A 22,198-nucleotide genomic window follows, 5' to 3' on the forward strand; every position below is an offset into this window, starting at 1 on the left:
TCCATGCACTTCCCCTTTTGTTACCTTTTATTATTTTTACTTTTTTTTTTGTCTTTTTTCAAGATTAATTGATATTATATTCATTCATGATAATAGTAAGTAAAATAGTGTGGATTTTGTAGTAAACACCCAACGGACATAAACTATAATATCATTAATATAGTGGTCAACTACTGTATCTAGTATACTTTATTATTATCATAATTATTTGTTATATACACAAATTGAACATTTCCTTTGGCTGCCAAAGGTTTAATCATAGAAAAGAAATCATACGCCATCACTTGTTTATGATTGAACTTTGGATCTTATTATGCCCATCATCAACATGCAATTAATTAAAACACATTCTTCCAAGGAGTTGATTATCAGCATCATCATGACCCTCCAACTCATAAAAGCCTGCCAACATAGTATCTTTGGAACATCATTTAATGATAATTAACCATCTTAGTTTTTGCTTCTTCTTTTTGATAATTTAATAAAAAAAATTAACATGGTTGGCACTTGGCAGCTGCCATGCATACCTAAAACATGGTGAATGGTGATTGAAGGGAGGGAAAAAAGATAGGACTTGAGAACCAAGAACCAAATTCTGTCGGTGCAAGTCCACGTGTACAGAGAAAGAAACCCCCTTTTTTGTTGCGGAAAACAGCTGGTCAAAACTCAGATTTGATTTGGGAATCAATCAGGTCAGCTTATAAAAATAACACATTGAATTTGGGAAATAATTAGATTTATTATTTAATTTTAGAAATGGTAGGAATTATGTATAATATGAAAAAATGCATGTTAATAAGAAAGGAGCACCGACTTGCTTTACTTGAAGTGGACCATCGTTGCTCCCTGGCCGACATTCTGCTAACTTTTTACTATTACCCTCAATCTGTAATTCAAAAATTCAAAATTTCCTTCTCCTGGTGTTTGTAGTTCCATCTTCGACCTCTTTCAACCATCCTTTACTTTTATCCTCCATATACTTCCAATCACCCAAAAGAGTATAAGCTTTTTAATATTTTTATTATTATCTCTTTACTTCCATTTTAAAAATTAAATATTTAATTTATATCTAAATAGTAGACAACATTATATTAATAATATTAAAATCATGAAATAAATAATATTCAAAATTAAAGATTTACTATCAAAAGACTACTATTTTTTTATTAAATAAAAATAATTCTATAATATAAATTCAACACTTGTACTAAAAACATCTATACTTAAAATTCTAAATCGATCAAATAACAGCCTATTAGATATTAAATGGGCCATGGGGAATGGGCACATTTATTGGGTCCAGATGCTGGACGCCAGCTTAATCATAATCTCTTGTGCACTGTGTTTTGGACCCGGAAAATGGATCCAATGAGAAACGGTAGCACCCATTTTTGTACGTCTGTGTCTTAATTTTTCACAGGAAAAAACAATATAATGTTGAACCTATGTTTTGAGGGTGGTTAGCTGCATAATTTATTTCAGCAACTTCAAGCGATTAGAAACCCTAAATTTAAATTTAATTGCATTCATCTCTATACATAAATTTATTTTTACTTAATTTGTTTGCAATTTATTTAAAAAATATGTACATCTTTTGAGTTTTCAACTTTTCTAACTTGAATTTTAGATTTTTTTAAATATTTTAAATTTTTTACATACATTTATTTTTATAATTTATAATTTCTTTTATATTATAATTTTTATATATTTTTCTTTTAAATTTTAAAAAAATAATAATAATAAATAGACTATGGCACCGTCAATGTCGTGTGTCACAACCTAAGAGTGTCATGTGTCCTATATTTAACACCATTACAAACAAAAGTACCAAAACCCTTGACCAAATGAAAATTTGGGTACCAACTTGAGAGAAAGTGTTAAGTTCGAGGGACTAAATGAATATTTGAGCTTTATAATTATAATTAAATATAAACACGTTTATATAAATAATATTGTTCTTTGTACTTTTTCGTAATATATAATAATCATTTAATTATGTGTTTGAGGATCAAATTGATAAAAATGTGTTATTATACCAGTTAGAAAAAGTCACGTCACTTTGCCATTAAGCTTTAACGGGTGAGTGACTTAAATTTTACATTGAAGAAACGTTAATAACTAAAATAGAAATTTTAAAATTTGAGTGACCAAAATAAAAATGAGATAGGTGATGAATAATGTAATTTACCCTAAAAAAATTAAAACACTTATTTAAACCTAATTAAAAAAATTGGGGCTATGAGCAGATTCCATCTCTGTATGAAAGGGAAGAAACTCATGATTTATATATTATTAACTAAATAAATACTTAATAAAGAGAGGCTGTTTGGATGAAGATGAATTTTTGTTCTGTTTTTGATTTGCCAATTTCATTTAACCAAAAAGAATCCCCAATGCTTTTGTAGTAGTGCTACTTACGAAGTGGTGAATTATGGTTTATCATAGTGCATGGGTATAACGACTCAATTTTTGTCGTTGTCGGAGAATTCGATTCTTGAATCGATTATTAAACCTAGTTAGAATTATAAAATGATTTATTTGAAGGACTTGTGGAAATGGTAAACAGACTACTACACACGTGGAATTTTTTAAAGAAAATGAGTGGGTTTATTCAGAAAATTTACCAAGGACTTAATGATTAATAAAACCCTTGTTAATATATGTAGGCATAAGCATGATATATTCCATCATTTCTCCACTAAACTATCATTAAATTTTATTTTATTAATTTTAATTAAAGATAATTAAACTTATATATTGGTAAGCGTGGGGGGAAGAACCAAGTTGGCCTTCATTTTTTTCTTCTCCCAGCCCGAAAAAAAAACACTTTGGAGCTTTCATGGCCGGCCACCAAATTTAGGTGCTAAGTAAGCTTTTCTTTTAATAATTTCATGCATTTCTAATGTAGGAAACTTGATTTACTTAACCCATCTATTAAACGAGTTCACTTAACTTGTCATTGTTGAGTTCATTAGGTGTTATAAGCTTAAAACGTGAGGTACATGGTAATTTAAGCTTTATTCGGTGAAAAATATGTTGAAGGTGAAATGAACATGTTAAAACTTTAAAATTAATGAAATAAAAGTCGACCTAATTAGAAAAGAATTGGATAGAATCTGTACAAATCATTACATGAGAATTGGACACCTACACATTACAATTGTAGATGACACAACTCAAACTTAAGTTTTTAAGGTTTGGAGCTGCAGCCTTTGTCAACGGTTAATTTTAAATCTTAGCAATAAAGAAAGAAAATGGGTTAGGCTTTTTTTCAAATTATGATTAATTTATAAATTAATATTTAAATTTAAAGATATTCTAATTGAGTCCTCAAAGTATTAATGGTGTATCAATTAGATTATTCAGACACCATAGTCATTAACATGGGCATAAAACATGTTCATTAAATTTCAAACATATGTGTATACATTGTATAGACAACTTAAATTTGATGTGTAATCATCTTAAATTTTATTAAAACTATATATATACGTGTTTATAGTTAAATATGTTTCATATTATGTTTAAATTGACATTTAATGAATAAATTGATGAGTGAAGCAATTTAAAATTTAAGAAATAATTGGAGTATCTAACCATAATAGTGAACATACTTTTGTAATTAAATAACCAAAACTTAAGAAAGCTAAAACATGAAACATTACACGTATAAATATCCACAAAAATGGATTGGTTAGTACAAATTTCAACCTTGATAGCGAGTACTCAAGAGAAAATTCCATAAGCTTGTTCGAATAATTGTTCAAAAGCATTAAAACAGAAGGCATTATTTATGTTAAGTCCTTAGAATCACAATTCAACGTGTAAACTTCCCACCACAATTTTTGGTAAAATTATGCGAAACAAATACTATTAGGGATAATTCCATATTTGTTACTTGTAGTTTAATAAAATATTTAACGTGGTATCTAAAGTTTTTAAATATTCAATGTAATTCTTTCACTTTACCTTTATATTTCAAAAAAAATACTACAATACTGGAGGACCACTATAGTATTGCTCACTTACCACTTTTATAGATAAAAAAATTCAGCTAAGTGGACCTACTGAGAGGAGGGATAGATCCAATTCCCCCCAAAAATTAAAAGGAAAAATTTTGAGATTTCAACTCGCCTGCAGCATACTAAGGAAAGGAAAAAGGGTTAATTAATGGTTTAGGAAGGTTACCTTTTAAAGTATGAAAGGGTATATCTGCTCTGAAGTCCTTGGCTGATTTTTTTGGCAGCAAAGCGCCACATGGCAGTACTATAGTGGTTCATGTTGCATTTTAACGGTGTGTGCCTTTTTGGAAGACGGAAGCAAGGTATAAGGGACACATTTAAAATACAGGGGGCAAATATGTTATTATCCCATGCTAATACATGGAAGAGTATCCACAATTAAGTTGATTTAATAATATAATTGTAGCATCATATCAAGTTTCAAATTGATCCAATATTTTTTCTAATATATTTAATAATTAAAAGTTTTTTATATTAAACAAATAGTTAAAATTTTATAAATTTATCTAAAAGTGTGTTTGAAAATTTTAAATGTATACTTTATATAAAAATTTCAAAAAAAATTGTTGAATAAGATAAGAAAATATTATTTTATTTTATAAATAAATAAATAAAATATTTTTTAAGAATAAGATATTCAAATTATCATATTTATCTTTCATTCAAAACTATCTAAAATAATATAAAATATTGTATCAATAATATTAAAATTAAAATAAATAATCTATTAAACAACATAAATATATTGATCACGTATATTTATTAATTTACCAAACATTTTCTAATATAAATTCAACTCTTACAAAATTTAGCAGTAAAAAGTCAACATTTAATTTTTTGGCACTTAAACATTCAGTTTATCAAGCAACCTCTAAATTTGATATTTATAACATATACTAATGAATATAAAAAGTCATGGCTGCATTAATAAAAAATTTATTGGATAGAAAATTATATAAGCTTATAAACTTAATTTAAGTTTATACCCCACCAGCGTAGGACATGTGGCACCACGACAAGTCATCGGAGAAATGCCTCTCACTTGCTGTGAGTCGGATAGTTTCTAGAAGTTTGACCCCTTGATTAAGCTACTCGATTACGTAAGATTGACCATCAATTTCCTTGGAAGGATGCCACCACTACAGTTTACTAAGCGCTCAACTTTCTATGGAGAACATGATCCTATGATCCTTCTAGCCATCAAACCTCACGTGGGTTTAACCACTCCATATCATGATTCAAAAGGAATGTCGGCTCATGTCTCATCACGGGCACCCCTACGTATCCCATAATGATGGTTTGATGGCGGATCTACCACGTTAACACCACCAAACACAATATCTCGCTTATAAACAATCCTTCAAACAATGAGGAAGGGATTAACTCTTCTGCATATACTTTGTCAACTTGCCTTCAATAACCTTCCATCATGCTCTATTCACCTACTGATAAGAAATGGAGGAAGAATGATCATATTCAAAAAATAAAATAAAGATTTGGATCTAATTTGAAAAAAAAAACAAGTTTAGGAAAAAAAGGAAAAAAAAACTAAAACAACAAATTTAAGAATAAATAATAAATATTCAAAATGATAAATGAATAGAGAAACAATAGAATAAAAAGTTTATCGCTCAAGGTCTCTTGTCTCTTAGTTTTTTTACATGAATCATCCTCACTTTCCGTTAACCCCTCACAAAAATTTTGAACATTGAATTCACCAGAATATAACTCTTTAGAAAGAAATAAATGTTTAACTCGTCCAAATTCATAGACTTTAAAAACAATTCTCACTATCAACTTTTTCTGGCTCACAAAGTTCACTATCACTATTATTATAGTTTGCACTATTTTATCAACTTTTTTGACATCAACTTCGAAACAAGGTGAAATGTTAGATCTAGACTCAACAATAGGCACAAAACCACACTTACTGCCTTCACAAATTGTGTCACTCGAAGTTTCTTGGTCATTCATATAATCATCGTCAATGATAGTAGTAGAAGAAAACTCTTTAATAGGCTCTACGTAACACCCCTAACCCATATCCGTCGCTGAAATAGGGTTATGGAGCATTACCGGAGTTTACAAAATAAATACAATTAATTTATGCTATTTACTATTCATATCTGAAACCAATCATATTCAATCATACTGTTCCTTAAATTGAAACAAGTCGGGACTAAATCAGGAACTCAGAAATTTTTTGAAAAATTTCAAACTTTTTCCAAGGTACAAGGGAAATTTTTCAAGAAACTTATTAGTCATGTATTACATGTAAACATTAAGAATCAAAGATGAGCTCATCATGTAATAACTTTCATATACATATGCTTTTCATATCATATTTCCATTTAACATGTGCATTTCCATGACAAGTCATCTTAAGCTCAGTTTAACCATATTAGAACTTTGCCTGTTGAATTTATTTGAAATATCGATGGATACACATGTAGTGCACTCGAAGTGTACAAAACTGTAATTCGTCAACTCATATTCAAGGGTACCCATCAGGGCATATAATCAGGAAGCACTCTCTCGAGCCATGTAACAGGATGCTCATGTGAGCCATGTAACAGGAAGCTTATTCGGGCTATAACAGGAAACTCATAAGACTTTAAAACAGGAAGCTCATTGAGCTTAACAGGTAACTCTGAAGAGTTATTATTAGGAAGCTCTGGATAACCATATAATAGGAAGTTCAAGCGAGCCATATCAGGAAGCTCATAAAGAGCATATATCGGGATGCTCATAAAGAGCTGCGGTATGTCCGCATTATATGCAGGATCCATACCGATCATATAATAGGACGCTCACAAAGAGTTACGGTATGACCGCAACACATGCAGGGTCAATACCGATTGGGATACTAGCAGGAACCATGTATCAGGAAGCACGAGAGGGCTTATAACAGGATGCTCGTAAGAGCTATGATGTGTCCGCAATATATGCAGGACCACAACTAATATAGGAAATCTTGTATCCATTGAATTTCATTTATTCAAACAGGACTTAGCACTTGTCAGACATTATCAGATATGTGATTAATGTTTATACATGGCAATCATACATTTCACAATCATAACATTCAATTTAAACATATAAACATACATTTTAGTTATAAGAACTTACCTCGTCACTTGCTCGTATACGGAGATCTACTAATCTGATATTTTTTTCTTTTCCTCCATATAACTCTTTATTTGATTTTTCTGGATCTGTACAAATGAATTTAACACATTTCATATTCAATTCAATCCAACTTACATCTTAAGCAAACGTACCATTTTGCCCTTATACTTTTAATTAATTTTAATTTCGTCCCTAGGCTCGAAAAATGATATTCATGCAATTTGATCTTTATTCCAAGTCTAACTAGATTTTCATATAACATTTACAGCCCATGTAATTCATAAAATTCAAAAATTTTCCATGAATCTTACATCTTTATAATTTAGTCCCTAAATCACAATTTCATCAAAATTTACTTTACAAAAGTTGTATATCTATCAACAATCTTTCATTTTCTACCATAAATTTTAAAATTTCAGCATACTCATCTATGAAAAAAAATTATACTTTGATAACTTTGCAAACTGATCCCTAAAATTGAGAGGTTAGGTTATTACGATCTCGAAAATATAAAAAATTACTAAAAACGAGACAAGAATTCATACCTAATTGAGCCAAAACAACTTGCTTGAACTCACTTTCTCTTAGCTAGGGTTTTCATGTATTTTAATTTGGGGAAAAAGATGAAATAAGATGATATTAGCTTATTTCCATCTTTAATTAATTCAATTTCAATTTAGTCCTTTTCTTTCTCTAATTTTTCATGGATGAATCATCATAAATATCTACTAACTCCATTCAATGGTCTAATTTCCATATAAGGACCTCAAAATTTGAATTCTATAGCTATTTGATCCTTCTAGCTACTAGAATTTAACTTTTGCATTTCATGCAATTTGGTCATTTCTATTATTAAACATGTAATCGGTAAATTTTTCGCAACAAAATTTTCATACGTTATTTATATCATAATGCAGACCATGCAATAATATTAAAATAATTTTTCTTTCTAACTCGAATTTGTGGTCCCGAAACTATTGTTCTGATTTCACTGAAAACGGGTTGTTACACTCTATGTCGTACTTATGTAACTCGACTTGCAAGGCTCGTATGACCGAATTAAATACAGTGGCTATTAAATTTGTTGGACATTTATAGTCTTTGTGATCTTTGCATCACACCATATACACTTGCTAGCTCATTCTTTTTGTTATGCCATAACTCGTTTAATGTAACAACCTATTTTTCAATGGTATCGGAAACAGTGGTTTCACGACCACAACTCTGACATGTCAGTCTGTAAATATCAATTATTTAATATTCACGAGGTCATTAGCATCGTATTAAATTTTGGTTACAAAATTTTGTCATTTAGATATTTAATTAATTAAAAAGGCTAAATCGTAAAAGTTGTAAATAGTTATTGAATAAAAGGATGGTGGATTAATATGGTAATTAAACCATTATAGGTTGTAGTGGACGGTTCTAAGGTTGAAATTGAGTGAAATTAAGGAAGGGTGAATTAGTAAATTAGGAAATAAGCAATTTCATATCAAAATAAAGTAAAGAAAACATTTTCATCTTCTTGTTTCATCTTGTTAAACTGAAGGCCCTAGAAAAAAACTAGAAGGCCATACTTCCAAGCTTGAGTTCTTCTATTGGGTGAGTAAACCTCACTCGTTTTTAATGATTTTTAGGTTTTTAAGCTCGTATTAGCTTGATTTAGCTAACCCAATGACTAATTTGAAAAACTATCAAATGTTATGGATTATTTCATCGATGAGTTTTGTATATTCTTGAAGTTTTATGGTAGATTGTTGAGCTTGGTTGTTAGATAAGACTATTTTGTGAAGTAACTTTTGATGATTTTAACGTTTAAGGACTAAAATATAAAAATAGTTAAATTGCTTGCACTTGATTGAATTAGTAGAAAATATAGGCTGTAATGAGCTCCTACATGGTTTGAGTAAGTTGGGTTTAAGCTAAAAATGGTTTATTTGTATGTTTTGGACTTAGGGACTAAATTGCAGAAAAGTGAAATATTGGGGGTAATTTTTTAAAAATGTCTAAAATGATTGCATAAAATGAGTTAATTTTACTGATGGAACTAGTTAATTGAATGAAAAATATTATTTTAGATAAAGAACGAGTTAAAAATCAAGGAAAAGAAAAAGTTGCAGAATAGCTCATGTACTTTCGTTATTGTTGCAGTTTAGTCTGGTAAGTTTGTTCTGTTAATTCTAATACGTTATATATATGATGAAATTTATTCTGTTGATCGTTGGTTAATGTATTGATATCATGTAACGAGAGTTGAACTAATGGGTTGTTAAAGCACTGATTATCATTGATATCTCTTGAGCCGAATGAACGTAGGATAGAGAACGATTGGCATGTCAATAGGTTATTTTGCGCGCGGTACGAAATTGGTTTGATAGGTGATGATGATTCTTGTATATCCCATGTTCACTGAATAGGCTGAGATATGCATTTGTTACAGACTATCATTTTATATTACAGTGTTTTCTGGTGTGTTACTGGGGGCGTACATTACCTTACGGGCTAGGCACTTAGTGCTAAGGTGTGTTATCGGTTGGATTAGCTCGTATGAGTGGTTGGTGTGTTTCCGGATGGTTAACCATCTACTCATATCTGTATATCACTCATCGGCAATGTATTAGTGATAATCAAATGTTATTGAAATGTCAAAAGTGTGATTTACATCATTGTTTGAGTATTACTCACCTGTTGTGAACTGTGGTTGACATAACATCTATTTAGTAATCTTATTATTTGATTTATTATGTTATTCGGTAAGCTTTATTGTTTTAACCATCTAACTTACTAAGCTTTACAAAAGCTTACTCGTGTTATTATCTTGTTTCGTTGTAGATTACGTTTTGTGGATAGTCGAGCGATCGGATCAACTTGAAAAATCAAACTATCCAAGGATCCTTTTTGGTAGATTTTGAATACATCTTAGCTTATATGGCATGTAATAGGAGGTTTTAAGTTTGATGTAAAGATGCATAATTACTTATATTGTATAACTTGTTATACTTATGTTCTTGATATGTTTTACAACTCCTTGATATACGTTATATATGTATGCATGATTCCAATTTAGACATAAATGGATGTAGAGGTGTAAGTCAATTGGTAAGCTTGATTATCTTTATGTATGCTAGTTGAGATAATGTTCATAGCTTGGAAATCTAACTAGGTAGTGAAATGTTAAGTGATTGAGTTGTGGTGTCTTTGATGACTTATTGGTTATATCTTTGGTTGATTGAATTGGCATGTTTTGGTTGTTTTTGAATGTGTTTTGAGGCATTGTGACCTTGAGCTACACGATCATAGAGAGTTACACTGCCTAGCCACATGACTGTGTGACTTTATATTACACGGGCATAGTGAGTTACACAGTTTGCGTGCATGGGTGTATGAAGTAGCCACACGACCATGTCTGGAGCCACACGGTCTGGGCTCTGTCCCACAGCCTGGACACACGGCCTTGTGACCCCTGTTTTTAAAATTTTCACTTTTCCCCCAAATCTTCTGATTTATTTCGTATTGATCACTGATTGTTCTTAATCTATTTTAAGGACTCGTAGGCCTGATTTAAGGCCCATAAATGTATGTTCTACTCAAATTTGTATTATTTATGAAATTGTTTATTAATTTGGTAAATTTGATGGCATTTGTTATTAATTGCCTTGAATTATTCGGTAATACTTTGTAACCTTAATTTGGCGACGAATATGGATTATGTGTGTTACATTTAAGCTCGTAGAAGATGCTATGTGTTTTGTATCAATGTCTTTCTTGACAAGTCTATAAACAATAGAAGGTTGAACGACGTTAGAAACAACATGTCCGTGCGGGTTTTTTTTACAAATATGACATCTATGGCTTGCTCAAGGTTTATTATTCTCTTTTTTCATACTATATGTGCGTACCATTATGAGATGTTGAAATGAAAAACACTAAAATAAAAAAAATTGGTTAAAGAAATTTAAACCTCACCATTATGCACTCGCAATAAAAAATAAACAACTCTAAGAGGCAAAGAAAAGAAGTTAAGATTTTCTCGCTAGTAACTTTTAAAGAGTATTCAAACTCAACAATATTAAAAAAGATGTGAGATCAATCTTTAATAAAGTTGTCTTAAGGCTCTAAGAAGCCAAAGAAATATTTGACTTCAAATGAAGTAAGTTGTGTAGAGAAAGGAGAGACAACTCTTTTTGTACCTATTAAAGCGAGAATGTGTTAGAATGTGTAATAAAATAGGAAAAGTTAAAACAAAAGAAAAACTAATGCTAGAATAAAAGAAAATAAGCTACCAACCGTAAACTCGAAATAATGGAAAACAACTTGAATTTTTTGTTCAAGGTGTTTTAGATGTGCTAAAATCACAAAAATTAAATTAAAGCCTGTTTATACGATAAATATCAGATCTAAAAAAATTTGGGCACGAAATGCAGCTCAAAAAAGATTTTACTTTTTTTTAGAGGTTGTGTAAGTAAAACCGGTAAAACACTTTATATAGCACAAGGAAACAACTAAAAAAATACCTAAATCTGATACTAAATGATAAATGAGGGATTTAAGTTGTACAACTTGAGAAAGAAATATTCAGATCTAACCTATAAAGAAGAAATAAACAAATTTAAAAATAAAAAAGAAAACACTAAAAGAAAAATTTGAAAATAATAAATAAATAAATAAAAAAATAAAATAAAATATTAAACAAATAAACCGATAAATATAATGAATAGAAAGATAGATACCATTCCTTTTTGTATTCTCTCATTTCTACTTTTCGCTGACCCCATGCATATAGAAAGACGAAGAGATTGTAGGTTGTCAGACGGTGAATCGAAAAACCATTGTTTGAATTTTGGAAGGCAATTCAAGTTATTCTAAATCAATTAAATATTGTATTTTTGCTTTCCTAAAGAAGCTCTTTTACTATTATTATTTTGTATTTTAAAGGGTAAGGACTAAATTGGATAAAACTATAAATGTTAAGGGTTTAAAAAGTTTCTTTTCATAGTACCAAAAAAAATAAGAAAACAGAGATTTTAGTCTATTAAAATTAAGATTTAAAATTACAAAAAAGATATCTTATGTTTGAAACGGGTTGGGACGTTTTAAAATTAAAATCCAATGGGAATCGAATTTTGGGGTGGACAAAGGGACTCGCTATCTCCTCTTTTCGCCCTTACCAACCCAAATATTTTCCTTTTTGCTTTCAATTTTATACTCACGTTAAATTCTTTTTTTAATTTGGTCACCGGCCATTAATTTAGGATTAAGCAATATCATCCTATACTTATTTTTTTAATCTCTCAATACATTTTTATTTTGGTCACTCATTTTCTATAACTAATTTTATTTTCCAAAAATAAAAAATTGAATCTTTATAAGAAATTGAATTATTCATCTATAGAGACGAAACTTAAATTTTTTCCAAGTAAAACCATGTTTTTTCCTATAAAATCTAGATTTCCTTTTTTTACTGAAAAATTTAAATTATTTCTAAAATGTAAAATAAAAGAAATTATAAAATAAATAGATTTTTACTTGTAAAACCCAAGTTTTTTTATAAACCTCAGTTAATTTCCTTGTTAAACCCTTTTACTAGAAAAAAAATTAAATCTAAAAAGAAAAAAGATATTTCTACATAAAAATCCAGATTTTTTCTTGTAAAAATCCAAAATTTTCATTGTAATACCATGATTTTCCTCTAAAATCAGGGTTTTCCTTTATTAAAAACTAAAATTAATTGTAAAAGTAAAAAAAAGATAAATGATTAGAATAACAATTTATTAAAAACTAGAATGAGCGACTAAAATGAGTACACAATAATATTTCCTAACCTCAAATAATAGCGGGTGACCAAAATAAAAATAATTTGTAAAAACAATGCTCTTTTGTAATTTTTTTATTTTGAATGCTCAAATGACACTTATGAAAGTTATTTTTAAAGTTTGACGTTTTAAATATAATTGTGATATGATAAAATTTACCAATATGATGAATAAATAAATATTTTAAGATTAAATTGCTGTCACCTCCCTCCTTCCTTTTTCTTCTTTATTAACATTTTAAAAGCTGATATGTCACATTCTATTGTTGCCCGATCAGCACATATTCTTTCCTTTATTTTCCTGAAATTTGTTAATCAAGAAACCAATTAAAGTAGTAACATAAAATAATTAAGCAAATCCATACAAATAAATAAATAAGAGGGCAAGAAATTTAAACATGTATTGATTTAACATTTAATGCTTATATCTAACTTGTTTACCACAAAAAGAAACACACTTCACAATAGCATGATGAGTCAGTCAGACCATTTAATTTCATCCTTGATTTTGTATACCTACCCTCCACCAACCCTTTGCTTCTTCTGCTAATTGCCCTGCCTATGCCTGTTCTGTGCAAACTTTTTTCCTTTCTGGGTTCTTTTAAAAAAATTATTTTGCATATAAAAGAAAACAGAAATGTAAGGGTCCACATGATGATATCATTCTCCAAATTCTGATTCCCAATACAATTGGAGTGGACCCCCCACCACCCTTTTCCCTTTCTTTTAGATATTCTACCTGCATGCAAACATGTCATATAAGGTTCATCCTAGACAATATCATGAGAAGAAAGAAAATGTTTAAAGAAGTTATAATCATGGTATTAACATAAACAATTTCATAATCCACAGATCACATCTTCCTCATGGAATCTGGCAAAAAAACCAAATTACAACTCTAAAGCCTAAAAAAAAAAAAACCATTTTGGGATTTTTTTTATTACTGAAAATTTTAGCTTTAAAGATGGGTCTCAAGTTGCCTGGCCTAGGGGACGACTTGCTGCTCTGTTTTGTCAAATGGGATAGCTTTAAAGACGAGTTTTAGATGGTACACTGTTGTATGTTGTCATTGTTGTCTTTGTGTGTGTTTTTCTGTTTCATTGATTGCTGCTAAAGGAAAAAAGATATGGGGGGCCAAATCGATGGCTGTTTGGTAAATGAATAAAGATATCAAGGTTAAACAGTTAAATTTTATTTAAAAAAATTAACTACTTAATCAAAAGTTGAAGCTTATCGAACCAGGGAAGAAAAAGGAAATGAAAAGAGAGAGAGAGAGAAAGAGAGAGAGAGTGAGTGAGTGAGTGAGAGGTGAAGGGGGGCTTTCAGTGTGAGAGCCTATTGCTGGCATTGCTTTAGTTCATTGGCGGCATATTATTCTCTTTTTATAACTTTTTATTAATTTTCCTTGGGAAGCCTCTTTTCTTCTTCACTTTATATCTGTACTTCGCTACTTTCTTCTCAGTTTCCCTTCTTCTTTCCTCTTCTTGTTTTTCTGATTCTTCCTGCTTCTTCTTCATATTTTTTTTCTTTTTCCAAAGCTTCGAAATGGCAGAAATAATCCATCCTCCTATGGACCAGCTTCAAGACCTTGAGTACTGCATAGACTCTAACCCTCCTTGGGGTACGTCTTCTTTTGTATGGTGTTGTTTTTCTTTATCATCTTATAATTACTTAAAGAAACAATGACAGTAAATGAGAAAAATGGGATGGTGGGTCTTGACTTCTGGTCTTAAAGTTTCTTTTCAAGTGTTTTTTTTTTCTGGTCTCTTCCATTTTCTTTTTCTCTCTTTGTTGTTCTCTTTGGGATGGGTATAATGGCTTTATGCTTTATGGGCTATGTGAGTTGTGACACTGGGATGGTGCAACCAAAAACAAGAAAAAATATGAAAGGAAAAAGAATGAAACTGTGGGTCATAGTTATGGCTAAAAACAAAGGTTGTTTTTATAGACTGTAAAGCTATACTTTGTGTTTGTGGCATTATTATGAACTTGACTTGACCCCAACAGATGGAAAATAAATGTTTTTGTCTCCTTAACGCTACTTTTTGAACTTTATTTTTTTTTTTAAAAATTGGGATTCTTGAGTTTCGTTTATGGTGTTGTTTGTAATGTTAAATCAGTGTAACCTTCTGCTGCAAACGTTGATTCTTTTTTCATGATTTCTTTAGATAGTTGGAAATGATCAAGAAAACAATACTTTTTTTGCAATGGTTATATATCGGGGTTTTCTTTCTGTATTTTCTCGGGTTCCAAACAGAATTCCTCGATATTCTGTATTCACGGTGTGGGAATTGGGACTTAAGGGCATTTCCGTACATTCCCATAATACTAACCAGCCTATAGAAGTGGTCATGCTTGATGAATGCAAATACTGGGTATCATTTGTTTATTGTGGTAATAGTCGTCAACTTGGAAATGTAGTAAACTCATGCAAGTTTTAGCTCTTCAATATGACTGCACTAACAAAATAACTATCTTTAACGCTGACACATCGCTAAATATTCCCGCATATGATCCAATTCCATGTTTGGAAGATATCAAGCAGCATTTGCTTTTATCTTCTGTACTAGCATATGCTGTTTCTTTGGGCTTGTTGATTTGTATCCAGGCTCCAAATTTGTGAACTATTTGGTGATTGCGTGATGGTTTATGACCTATTTGATCCTTATTTTGTTCTTTTTATTTGGGCATCGTTGCCACATTCCTTGAGAACGAGCTTCCCACATATCACACAACTGTCTCTGCTAGCGAGCCAGACTGCTGATGGTCTCACCGGTCTCTGCCGGCAACTGTTCTGCCTATTTACTACTTCAATACAATATGAAACTCGGTGTATGTGGCAGTATATAATGTGAGCTAAATGTCCTAGTAGTAAAAGATAGGTTAAGGTTAGGTGCTTTTGTTGGCTCTTATAATCTCTATGCAAATCTCATATGGCTTTTATACACAAGCTATAAGTGATATGCAGCTTAAAGAAGTGAAGATTCAAGTAATTAGTCCAGTTTCGTTAAGGGTATTTCTTCTAGTCTCTTATTTGAAAATTAGGAGCATGACATTGACATAGAGACAAAGTTAAGGTGAGAATTAGATGAATAACTAGGCCATTGAAATTAGTGGTTAACATTCAATATTTCCAAAAGGAAAAACACATTTGTGGTCCATTTAGGGAATAAGTTTTCTTAAAGATTGCATCCCATAATAGATGCGTCTAAGATAAGACGCTTTTGATGGATGTTAATGTTTTTATGACGGCGGTTGCGATTTAGGTCTAGCAGATGAGGAAAAAGTTGTTGGAATCTGATGAGTTTTCCCATCTTTAGCCAATGAATTAAATATTATGCTCTTGGTATACAAAGAATGTCTTATAAACGGTTTCACTGATCTGTGCCCCCAAAATAAGGGCGTAGTAACAAATTTTTTGCATCATTAATTAATGTGGATCAACAGCAAGTATTAAGGGATTCTAAATGCTGAGTAAATTTTAGGAGATAAGGGATTGTAGTATTTTATTCATACCTCTAGCTGCATTGCAATCTCATTTCAACTGTATGTATGCACTTCTATTTTTTGTAATGTACACCTATTGCTTTGTCACTCTATGCCTTGTTATTGTAAATTATTCATCAAACTAGAAACTAGTCTTCTTTTTGACTCTGTCGAGTTAACATGTCTAGGCGTCGATTTTGTTCCTGAATATCTTGCCAATGCTTATAAAATGTCTTTTTTCTTGCAGCTGAAACTATCCTACTAGCATTTCAGAACTACATCCTGATGTTGGGTACCAGTGTAATGATCCCGTCAGTGCTCGTCCCAGCAATGGGTGGAAGTGATGTAAGCTGGCTATACTTCACTATATTAATTTGTTATCATCTTAATTCAGGGTCCGGCTACCCTCTGTTGCTTTTCTGTCCATTTTATATCATAAGTTGCTGCCAGGTCAATGCAACTATGCCGGTAAATTTGAACCAGTACATTGGTTCCCAACTAGTATAACATTTTGAGGTTAATATGCCATTGATTAAGGAGGTGAAATTAGATCTTGTCCTGTCTTCTCTTTGCCTTCTCAACTTCACAGTATATTGGGAACTGGTAATCATATGTGGTTCGATTTTGGTCTAGAGGATCTTGGAGGCAGTATATACTATGATAGGTCATACAATTATCCTTTAGCCAAAATTTCCTTCTTTTATATAACACCTATTCTGTTTCTTTATCTATGTTTTGGTTCATAACCAGGGGGACAAAGCACGGGTAATACAGACTTTGCTCTTTGTAGCAGGCATTAACACACTTCTCCAAGCACTTTTCGGAACAAGGTTGCCAGCAATCGTTGGAGGTTCTTTTGCTTACATCATCCCAATAGCTTATATAATAAATGATTCCTCACTGCAACGGATTAGTAATCGACATGAGGTAAGTTTCTTGCGCCTTGTTGATCACCTTTTTTTTAAAAAAAAAATCCAATTTTAGCAGTTGTACACTAGAACTGTGAACATATTCATGCTAGCAAACATTGTAGTCAAATTCTGCCACCTAACCTAGAAGCAGGAGCTTCGGTAAGTCTTAGAGAAAGAGCAACTTTTATTGTCCTCGATATTTTATTGGAGAAAGATAATTGTGAGTGTGAATTTAGATGGAAATCCAACTCAAAACCATTATGGTTGGTTTAATGCGACGCTAAAGTTTAGAATGAACATCCAGCCTAAAACCAATTAGCAATATGTGGAGACATCTTTGTTATATTTATTTGGCCATCTCGATTTAACTGAAGTGAGATTTGTTTTATCACCACCCTAATATTCAGGACTATCGACACAGAAATCTAACCTTTCAAAGCAATATGTCGATTCCGGGGAGCACACATCATTGTCCTGACAAGATTAGCTTGTAAAAGCATTCATCATGGACATCATTGTCATCAATTACTGATGCTAAAATGCATAGTATTGAATTGCTTGTTACACCTACCCATCACCTCTGGTTCAAAAAATGGACCAGGGGAAAAGAATAAGATGCTTATTATCAATAGTTCCTTTTCAGGTTTTTTAACTCTGCAGAAGTATGCCTTTAAGTAGATAAATCTAACATTCTTTTAACTCACCAAACGCTGTGCTACTGTTAGTACGGTATGCCATCAATACCAAGATTATATCCCGCTAGTCTGTCGATTTGATTTCCTTCTCAAAAATTGAACTTTCTCATTTGCTAGGGGTAATTTGAAAGAGATCTTCCCATGTGATTGGTTTGCAGAGATTTATACAAACGATGCGAGCTATTCAAGGAGCTCTTATTGTAGCCTCAAGCATACAAATTATCCTGGGATACAGTCAAGTTTGGGGTCTCTTTTCACGGTACATTGGTAGCATACTAAAAAGTGAAGTTGTTAGTCCAGCAATGTTGGATTATATTGTCCTTCACTGATTGAGTTTTCCGTGCAGGTTTTTCAGCCCTCTTGGTATGGCACCGGTGGTTGCATTAGTAGGCCTGGGATTGTTTCAGAGAGGATTTCCTTTGGTAGGCCTGTTCAATATGTTTAGCACCTCTTGCAATCACATCTGAATTTTACAATTTTGATTCTAGCTCATTGACCATGATAGTTATCTAAGTGTGCTATCAAAATTCATTTTATGAGTGTCATGAAAAGTTGCTAAACCATCCTCATTGTCTCGGATGATTAGCCAAGTCTCTTAAAATGTCAACATATATGAAATTAAGATTCTATTGAGAAATACATATGCAAGTAATGGATGCATAAGTCTAGTTGATGTTAAGTAACATATTATAGTTCTGTCCCAGTGCCGTCATTTTTTGCTCTAATTGGCTGTTTGATATTAATGATGTAATCTAATTTAATAGAGTACTTAACCACTATAACAAAACTTACTGAGTTAAGCTGAATAACGTATTCCCCGTTTCTATGTGAGTACCACACACTTCTAACTCTAAATCATTTTTGGCAATATTTGTTTCAGCTGGGAAATTGTGTAGAAATCGGACTGCCAATGCTTTTGTTAGTTATTGGATTGTCACAAGTAAGTGTTTCGTATAGATGCTGCTGTTATCTTAGTTATTTTTCTCTCCTTATTTTATTTTATCTTGCTTAAGTTTCACATGTTTTGGCTTTATGGGAACTGCAGTATCTAAAGCATGTGCGGCCCATAAGAGATGTCCCTATTTTTGAAAGGTTTCCTGTATTGATATGTGTTGCAATCATTTGGATCTATTCCCTTATACTGACTGCCAGTGGGGCTTACCGTGACAAACCTAATGCTACTCAACTTAGTTGCCGTACTGACCGAGCAAATCTCATATCTACTGCTCCATGGTACATACATTTTTATATATAAATCTTCACTTTCTTGACTCACGTTCTATTTTTGCTGGCTCCTACATAAATGTTCTATGATTCAGGTTCATGTTCCCATACCCTCTTCAGTGGGGACCCCCTACATTTTCAGCTGGCCATTCATTTGCTATGATGTCTGCTGTTCTGGTGTCTATGGTTGAGGTACATCTCATTGATGATACATTTCAAACGGAAAAGTCTACTATGAATAATTTTTTAATTAACGAAATTGCTTCGCAATGTTAACTATCATGGTATAGTCGACTGGAGCTTACAAGGCAGCATCTCGATTGGCTATTGCAACCCCACCTCCAGCTTATGTATTAAGCCGCGGCATTGGCTGGCAGGTGGGTGGTTTTTTAACTTTTAACATTACTATCATTCTATTTCTATTTCTTTCAGTCCTTTTTTCTTTAATCAACCAAACAGGTACATGTATAATAAGAAACACACTAGTGATAAACCAAACAAGCCATGTCGAGATAAAACTGACTAACTGATAACCAACAAACCAATGTGTAGCTGAAGATAAAACTGACTAACTGATAACCAACAAACCAATGTGTAGCTGAAGAAAATCCAACATCCAAATTTCTCAAACTTGAACCTAGGGCCTTATTGTTCAAGAGGCTTCACCTTTCAATTAAAGATGCTTGCATGTGGTGTAGAACATTAGTCTTTCCATGATTACTTCAAATTATGCTATGGTTTTCACCCTCAGCCATGAGCATCATCTCTCTAGCTTTGCACACACTATCAACCATCCACAATTTGTTTAAACTATTTCACCTTTTTCAGTTACTATAATACTTTGACATTTCATTCAAGCACTTTTTCTTGTCTTCTCTATTAAATTGTTAAGTTGGATGGTTTTCATGATCATTTTACAGGGTATTGGCATCTTGCTTGATGGTCTTTTTGGAACAGGCACTGGTTCTACTGTTTCTGTGTAAGATATAGTTTTAGGTCAGCTTTTGCTGCATGCTGCTAGTGTTGTACTTCCCTTGTATTGATAAGCGTCTTGGTTATGTTTCAGGGAAAATGTTGGACTCCTTGGACTAAGCCGAGTTGGGAGTCGCAGAGTTGTTCAGTTATCTGCTGCCTTCATGATAATTTTCTCCATCTTAGGTACTTACAAACTTCGATGTGCTGATAACCAAAGTTAATTTCACATCTGCTATGAGAAGCATACGTACTTATCGGTGTTGCATTTCTGAATCTACAAATCTTGACATGTTCTTCCCCCTTTATGGTATTTTGACATCAATTTTTACAGGAAAATTTGGAGCTGTGTTTGCATCCATACCTTTCCCAATCTTTGCGGCACTATACTGTGTACTCTTTGGTCTTGTAGGTATGTATGTATTTATGTTTTATATTAGTAGTATTATCCAAGTTCCTATACTATTGTTTTCATGGTATTTAGAACTTTAAATCACAATTTCCTGCTTGGTTGCAGCTTCAGTTGGATTATCATTTCTCCAATTCACAAACATGAACTGTATGAGAAACCTCATTATCACAGGGCTATCACTTTTCCTTGGAATTTCCATCCCTCAATTCTTTAACGAATATTGGAATCTCAAGCACCGAGGTCTCGTTCACACAAATGCCGGATGGGTAAGCCTTGTTCCGAAACCAAATAGAATCAGTTTGACATTGTAGGTAAGGTATGTAAAATCCTAATGACAGGCAAGTGTTGGTACTGCAGTTCAACGCATTTTTGAATACCATATTCTTGTCTCCGGCAACGGTTGGTCTGATTGTGGCGGTGTTTTTGGATAATACGTTGGAAGTGGAAAAATCAAAGAAAGATCGTGGAATGCCGTGGTGGGTTAAGTTCAGAACATTCAGAGGAGACAATAGAAATGAAGAGTTTTACACATTACCATTCAATCTCAACAGGTTCTTTCCACCAACCTAGTGGAGTTGAACATCAAGCCAAAAAAGATCAGAAGCTAATTTCCATTTAACAATTTGATCCAATCCGATTTGATTAACTTGAAGGATTCTTTAGTTTTTGTTTTTCTTATTGGTTGAAAAGAAGGATCATGTTCATCATATGAGAAAAGCATATTGGTAGTAACCTAATTTTCCTTTTATTTTGACTGTGGTTCCAATATATATTTTTTTGTGGGCCGATGTAAGAGGGGTCCTGGGTAAGGTTGTAGAGCATTTAGTTGTCTTGTTGGTTAAGTTTGTAGATGGTTGGCAATAATAATAAAGAAAATCAGTTAATTCAAATCCAACTCATCTTTCTACAGTTATAGAAAATTTTTCTTATTCATGGTTAACTACAATTAATGAACTCAATGTTTGCGTATTTTAACTGCAAATTCTTCAAACATTGGGATTATAAAGGTTGAGAATTTGAAAATTCTGAGATTTTCATTTTGGTTAAATTGGTTATAGATTCTATTGATGCATAAAGGAGGTTGTGATGTCTCAAGATGGTTGACTCGTAAGGATGTGGGGAGAGCTATACGGTGGTTGAAGGTAATATAGGTGATTGGTTTGAACAGAGTTGGAGGTAACTTAGCTTTTGGCAAGACTTTTCTCGTAAGACACAGCGTATATATGTGGGCTCCTTCATGTCGGACTATGGTTGAAGTTTAGTTGAGCAAGCATATCGTATTCACAACTAAGGTGGTGCTACGGTCTTTACAAGTTCCCTTGGATTGGACAAGGTTATTCCTGGATGGATGTGAACAGAGATTCCTTGTTGGGTTAAGAGATTGCTGTGCGAGATGTTTCCCAAGAGAGTGTTATGTGATGCTGAGCACGGTGTTTGGGTTGCAAGAAATGATTGACAAGCATAGCAAGTTATAATGGATTCTATTTAAAATTTAAGAATAAATCTTAAAATTATATATGAATTTTTAGTTTAGT

The 22,198-nt window shown here is 32.1% G+C and overlaps 1 protein-coding gene across 3 annotated transcripts; it reads left to right on the forward strand.

Moving 5' to 3' along the window:
• The first annotated feature begins 14,260 nt into the window (after positions 1-14,260).
• On the forward strand, positions 14,261-21,558 carry LOC105803456 (nucleobase-ascorbate transporter 1). Of its 3 annotated transcripts, none has more exons than XM_012635665.2 (14): positions 14,261-14,584; positions 16,697-16,794; positions 17,200-17,376; positions 18,214-18,314; positions 18,402-18,477; positions 18,936-18,995; positions 19,101-19,288; positions 19,375-19,471; positions 19,570-19,656; positions 20,200-20,258; positions 20,346-20,437; positions 20,586-20,663; positions 20,769-20,929; positions 21,021-21,558. In XM_012635665.2, the coding sequence occupies exons 1-14, from the start codon at positions 14,509-14,511 to the stop codon at positions 21,231-21,233; spliced, it is 1,563 nt and encodes a 520-aa protein (XP_012491119.1). In that variant the 5' UTR covers positions 14,261-14,508; the 3' UTR covers positions 21,234-21,558. The 3 variants fall into 3 exon arrangements, with proteins under 3 accessions (XP_012491119.1, XP_052478958.1, XP_012491117.1); XM_012635663.2 differs by lacking the exon at positions 14,261-14,584 and adding an exon at positions 15,065-15,357; XM_052622998.1 differs by lacking the exons at positions 14,261-14,584; positions 19,570-19,656 and adding an exon at positions 15,058-15,357.
• Positions 21,559-22,198: the final 640 nt, after the last annotated feature.

Source organism: Gossypium raimondii, chromosome 11, assembly GCF_025698545.1.
Source record: "Gossypium raimondii isolate GPD5lz chromosome 11, ASM2569854v1, whole genome shotgun sequence".
NCBI classification, from domain to species: domain Eukaryota; kingdom Viridiplantae; phylum Streptophyta; class Magnoliopsida; order Malvales; family Malvaceae; genus Gossypium; species Gossypium raimondii.

What these genes read in the sequence shown, in the direction of transcription:
- LOC105803456 (XM_012635663.2), top strand. Translation starts at nt 15,171, where the DNA reads ATGGTTATATATCGGGGTTTTCTTTCTGTATTTTCTCGGGTTCCAAAC. An exon ending in GGATTAGTAATCGACATGAG is followed by an intron (nt 17,377 to 18,213) that starts GTAAGTTTCTTG and finishes ATTGGTTTGCAG; the next exon opens with AGATTTATACAAACGATGCG. An exon ending in CTCATATCTACTGCTCCATG is followed by an intron (nt 19,289 to 19,374) that starts GTACATACATTT and finishes TCTATGATTCAG; the next exon opens with GTTCATGTTCCCATACCCTC.